Here is a 6,091-nt window from a genome sequence, read left to right as displayed (position 1 = left end):
ATAAGTGTATATTCTCTATATATAAATATTTTAGATGAATAGATACAAATATATTTTATATTTATTCATTAATATATTTTAAAATGTATAATTGTACGTAATATTATTAATATTTTTTAAACAAATCATTAATCAGAAAATAAATACATTATTTAAAACATCATATGGGATCAAAAACTGAATAACTAAAACCAAAATAGCTGGAAGGTTAGTAAACTGACGTTACGCCGGTGTATCCTCTCTTGCAGCTGCAGATGAAGGCGTTCCCGATGGGTTTACACACACCGCTGTTCTGACACGGGTTTGGCATACAGACGCTGATCTCGGTCTCACAGCGCCCTCCGGTGTACAGAGCGCTGCAACTACACGAATAACCTGAGAGAGAGAGAGAGAGAGAGAGGGAGAGAGAGAGAGAGAGAGAGAGAGAGAGACTGTTTGTTCATGAACTGCAACACAATCGCGCAGACACACGCTCACACGCCGGTCTGAAATAGCGTGGAAAATGTCAGTGAGTAAAGTGCGATGGTTTTATCAGGTCTCCCCACAAACACAAACAAACACAAACACGTCTGCCAGACACTCCTGCACAAACGACCTTTACAAAGAGGAGGAGTACGGCAACACCGCAACTCCCACAACACACTGCTCCATTCATCAGAGCCAGCGAGAGAGAGACGACGAGACGAAGAGATGAGAAGAAGGGAAACAAGACTAGATTAGATGAAGAATGGAGAAAAACAGAAAAGAGGTCGAGACGGGACTAAAGAAGAAACTAAAAGAGGAGAAGAGACGAAGCGAGGCGAAACAAGAAAAAGACAAGATGGTGATAACAGATGAGAGGTCTAAAGGAGAAATAGAAGAGTAGAGACAAAGAGAGAAGAGATAACTGAGATGAAATGAGACATTAATAGATAAGAAGAGACAAAGAGGAAAGAGACGAGAAGGGAAGCAAGACAAAATAGATGAGAAAAGTAATAGATGAGAAGAGAAGAGACTTGAATAATAGACGAGAAGGGGCAAAGAGAGAAGAGGAGAAGAAAAGAGTAAAAAGATGAGAGGACATGAGACGAGATGCGAAAACGATACAAGAGGAAAGACAAGATTAGGAGAAAGGAGGTGAGACCAGAAGAGACAAACAAACTAAATTAGAAGATAAGATAAAAAAACAGAGACATGAATAGATAAGAAGAGACGAGATTCGAGGCGAAAGTAATTGATAGGTGAGACCAGAAGAGACAAACAAACTAAATGAGAAGATAAGATAAAAAACAGAGACATGAATAGATAAGAAGAGACGAGATTCGAGGAGAAAGTAATTGACGAGAAGAGACTAGGTGAAAACATGGCATGAGAAGACAGTATGATGTGAAGAAAAGAGAAGGGGGACGACCAAAAGAGATGAGAAGAAATGTGAGAGAAAACACGAGGAGAGAACAGAAGATGGGATGAGATGTACTAGAGAGCATGTGGAAAGCAGGCGCTGATTTAATCATCACAATTGGTCATTTGGTCTCCATCAGACGCAGTAGATGTGAATTAGAGCTTCACTCGGCAGACAGAAGCTAAGCTGATTTGACTTAAGCCAGAACTGAGCAAAGCTTATTAACCAGAGTAATTACATCACAGAAGCAGATACACACACAGACACACACACACACACACCTCCAGACGGCAGGCTGACGCAGGTGGCGCCGTTGAGGCAGGGCTGAGCGGCACACGCGTCCGGATAGAGAACGCATCCCAGCTTGAGATCCGTCAGTCCCACCACCTCCGCATACGGGCTGCGTTTGTTCTGCAGCGGGAGTTCGTTGTCATTCAGAACCACCGAGTCTAAACAGCCCTGAAAGCCGTTGGTGACCCACGGACCCTTTCTTTCCGTCAAGCTACGGGCGTCCGGAGGCGACACCTGCGCTCCGAAATAAATGGACAAATCTGCTCCCAGAGGTCGGTATTTAGTCGTGGCCAGTCGCCGCTCCACGTACATGTCGTCTAGCGAAAGGCTGCTGTAGTTTCCTCGCAGCTCCAGGACCACGTGATGCCAGTTCCCGTCATTGACCGGACGGCCGGAGATCCCGATGCTCCTGGGACTGTTGCCGCAATCCAACTGGAACCACAGCTTTCCCTCCTCGATCTGTCAATCAAATGCAGATACAGTCTGTATTGAATCTGATGGATTACAAAGATCACTTTGTGAAATAATGGCATGCAAAGCAAACATATAGCAATTCCCTAAACCAGAGATTCTTAAACTTGTGTCATTCAAACTCCTTTTTACCTCAAATATTAACATACAACTTTTCGTCCCCCCTGAGATTTGAAGCTAATTTTTCAATAATTTATCAACAGATTTGCACGTTCATGGTACATTTATTGTAGTTTTTTATTTTGATTATTTAATTAATTATTAGCTTTTCATCAACACACAACCCCCGGCATTTCCTTCACACACCCCAGTTTGGGAAACTCTGCCCTAAATGAATTACTCTTATGAGTCGGTTCCTTTAATGAATAGTTCAAAGACGTATTTGGATCAGTCTAAAAAACGATTCTGTATAATTTAAAGCATTAGCAGAGAGTTTAAATGTAAGAATATGTAAGCAAATTTAAATGTATGAATATGTAAGCAAAACATGATAGCTAAAATATACCAAAATGAATCAGAATTGAATCAAATGTAATCAAACTGAGAGTTTGTGAATCAGAATAGAATCAAATGAGGAAAATTGTATCAATAACTTAGCTTCAACAAGTTTTTTTTTTTTTTACACAAAAGCTCCAAAACCATTTAAAAGATCCAACACTTTCTGCTAAATAGTCAAAACAATATGTATTACTATTATTGTCATCATGTCATCAATAATGTAAAACAAATACTACAATACTGTACAATACTTCTAGATACATCTAGAATAAATCAATTTATTTACCACAAACAAATAAATAAATCTAGTCTGGTATATATATATATATATAGAGAGAGAGAGAGAGAGAGAGAGAGAGAGAAATTTTAGAAATTATTTACTTTCTATCCAAAGAATCCTGAAAAAAATGTATCATGGTTTCCACAAAAACATTAATCAATACAACTGTTTTCAACATTATTATTAATAATAATAATAATAAAGGTTTCTTGCGCATTAAATCAGCATATTAGAATGATTTCTGAAGGATCATGTGATATTGAAGACTGGAGTAATGATGCTGAAAATTCAGCTTTGCTCACCGGAATAAATGACATAGAAAAATATATTCAAACAAGAAAACAATTATTATTAATTATTATTAAATTATTATTAAATTATTAACACATTATAAATTATAATAATGTTTCATATTACTGCTGTTTTACTATATTTTAGATCAAGTAAATGCAGCCTTGGTGAGCAGCAAAGACTTTAAACTTTTGACTGGTAGTGTTCACGCCTAAACCTCTCAAAATGTTTTTTTTTTTAAAGATTTCATAATGTCTTTTCACTTCCTTTCCATGTTAAAAAGTCATTATAACAAAGTATATGAAGGCTATAAGTGTGTTTTATGGTGTGTACCTTCAGCACGCTGCACGGATCTGTACGTGTGAACATAATGATTCCCTTGCTCTGGAGCGTTCTGATGCGGAGCGCTAACTTCATCTCTCCGCTCCTCACACACACACACAAAACATCAGTCACTAGAAAGGAAACGGCTCATATTTTAAGAAGGTGCCACATTATATATCACACATAAAGAGCTTTCATACAGGGTTATATGTTACCTGCACACTCTCCCAGTTTGCCCTGCGGACACTGGCACGTGTACGGCCCCCTGCTGCTGTCCGTTCCCACACACTGCATGTCACCGGGACATCTCATATCCGCACACATCTCCGACGCAGCAGAACAACTCCCGTCTGACAGAAAGAGAGGGAGAAATTACTACCGCAAAACAAACAGGCTCTGGTTATAGTGGTGTACTGTGATAATACTGACCACAAATATTTTTCCTAATTTCAATGATGTGTTTCTGTTCCTGCTGTTTATGAGTGCAAGGACGTGGCCCGTGTTCAAGAGTGTCATTGTGTAAGTGCATGTTTAATAGGCGGCTTATGTAAAGGCTGTTCACACTACGCTTAACCCTGGGTTAATGTCTTTTAAAGATGGGGTTTTAACCTTGTGTGCAGGAAAGTTTTACATGTGTAATTTTGATTAGGTTAGAACTGCTTTTGTATACAGTGAGAATCAACACAGTGCTAGAATGTCGTGGCGATTTGTTTAGAAACTGCCTCATGATTCACTCGTTAAATATTTATTCCAAAACATCGTTTTTTAAATTTTGTGATGGAAACGGTTTAATGGTTCACATAGTCAAACAGCACCATGTAATTGATGAAGAGACTCGTGGCAATATTTCCACACATTAACATAACAATAGTGTTTGTCCAACCAACAGGCCTCGTTTACTATTTTTTTCTTTGCACAAAACCTGTGTTTACACATTTACATGAAGAAATCATGATTCATTAAATTTCCTAAAACTATACTAAAGAATCTTAAATTTTGCCAAAATGTCTATTTCTAAATTGTTGTTAGAAACAAAATGACTAATGACAAAATGATTATTTTCAAGTAACAAAAATTAAAAAGCTTGACTGGTTATATGTCAATGACAATGCATACAAAATGCACATTTATCAACAGTATAATAAAGGTAAAAACTTTTTCTAAACAAAAATTTATGTTAATTTTATTTGTGTATTTATTCACAACTTAAGCACAATTATTGAATGAGACTCAATATTATAAACACATATAAATATGTAAACATAAATGTTCATCAAAATTCCAAAAATGCCACGGGATAACTTAAAAGTATTTAAATAAATCAATTATTATTAATATATTAAAATACTCTAACTCCAACTTAAATTAAAATTTAAATCAAGATGTAAACTGACATATTCTGTTTTCCACCCCTTAATAACATACTTGTTGAAACGTCAAGAATTACAAATTGAATTGTGGTTAATTAAATATCAGTACAGTTTCTATAAAAAATTCTATTAAAATAAACAAATAAATTCTAATATTACAATTCTATTAATTTAATCGAGAAATAAATTATATTCTTTAATGGTTCACATAGTCAAACATCACCATGCAATTGATGGAGAGACAAAAATTCTAATTAGTAAAATTCTATTAGTTAAATATATAAATGAATAAACAATTTTTTTGGTCATAATTACAGCAGAAATGCCATGAATATAATAGTCTATATGCATGGATAGTGTGTTCCTCTTTTGTCATTCATTTTGGATAAAAGCATCAAACTGTGCTGGAAAACAGGGGCTTTTGAATGAAAAATGTTGAGAACACCTGGTTTAAAATGATCCTGGGTCAACAATTTGTTCAGACACAGACACACTCACCGCTGCAAACGCATCGCGTGTTCCTGTGGAACTTGGCTGACACGAAGCTGGTTTTGGTGGAGCTGTATGTGAGCAGACTGTGCGAGTCCAGTGTGATGGTTTGTTCACACTGGGCCTCCCTGCAGTCCAGACCCGAGCAGTTCTTATCCAGCACAGCTGAGACTCTCAGAACCTGGTCCAGTTGCCGGCGCGCCGAGCTCAGCTTCTGCGTCACCAGCGCCGCCTTGTAGAACCCGCCGCCTTCCGCTGTCTCCACGACAACCAGCAGATCCAGCTGCCCCGTGGACTCCACCGGCTGCACACTGAGCACGTGCAGAGCGTCAGGCCGCGGTGTCACCATCACGCTGGACAGGACGCGTCTGACCGAGGGGAGGTGACGGGACACGAAGTCGTGAGGGGAGACGCGGTCGAAACGGATGGTCACGGCATCGTGGAGCATCTCAGCCGAGGCCTGCTCTACATGCACGCTCACCGGCACGTTCACAGTGAAGCGGCCGTCTGTTACTGTAGCGTTGAAGCTGTAGCGGCCCGCGTCCAAGCCGCTCAGAGCGATGATGCGACCGTCTCGAGGACTCACCTGCGAGAGAAAAAGATGGACACGTCAAAAAACACAATAAGATTTCACAAAAATTTTGATTCACCCTGTGAACTCAAAATTAGAGTTTTGTTGATTTTTGATAATGTCTG

General features: G+C 38.7%; 1 protein-coding gene across 1 annotated transcript in view; it reads right to left on the bottom strand.

Moving 5' to 3' along the window:
* LOC107698854 (protocadherin Fat 3-like) overlaps window positions 1-6,091 on the bottom strand; it is a 170,687-nt gene that overhangs the window by 21,343 nt on the left and 143,253 nt on the right. Inside the window, exons 20-24 of the mRNA XM_016499983.1 lie at window positions 5,405-5,981; window positions 3,752-3,886; window positions 3,546-3,667; window positions 1,663-2,131; window positions 222-375 (exon numbers count right to left, since the gene is read on the bottom strand). Coding sequence (XP_016355469.1) covers window positions 222-375; window positions 1,663-2,131; window positions 3,546-3,667; window positions 3,752-3,886; window positions 5,405-5,981 — 1,457 coding nt within the window. The remainder of the gene's footprint in view (window positions 1-221; window positions 376-1,662; window positions 2,132-3,545; window positions 3,668-3,751; window positions 3,887-5,404; window positions 5,982-6,091) is intronic.

Source organism: Sinocyclocheilus anshuiensis, unplaced genomic scaffold, assembly GCF_001515605.1.
Source record: "Sinocyclocheilus anshuiensis isolate Anshui unplaced genomic scaffold, SAMN03320099.WGS_v1.1 scaffold2168, whole genome shotgun sequence".
In the NCBI taxonomy this organism is placed as follows: Eukaryota; Metazoa; Chordata; class Actinopteri; order Cypriniformes; family Cyprinidae; genus Sinocyclocheilus; species Sinocyclocheilus anshuiensis.
The sequence above is the reverse complement of the archived record's forward strand: the minus strand, read 5'-3'. Positions and strand labels throughout refer to the sequence as shown.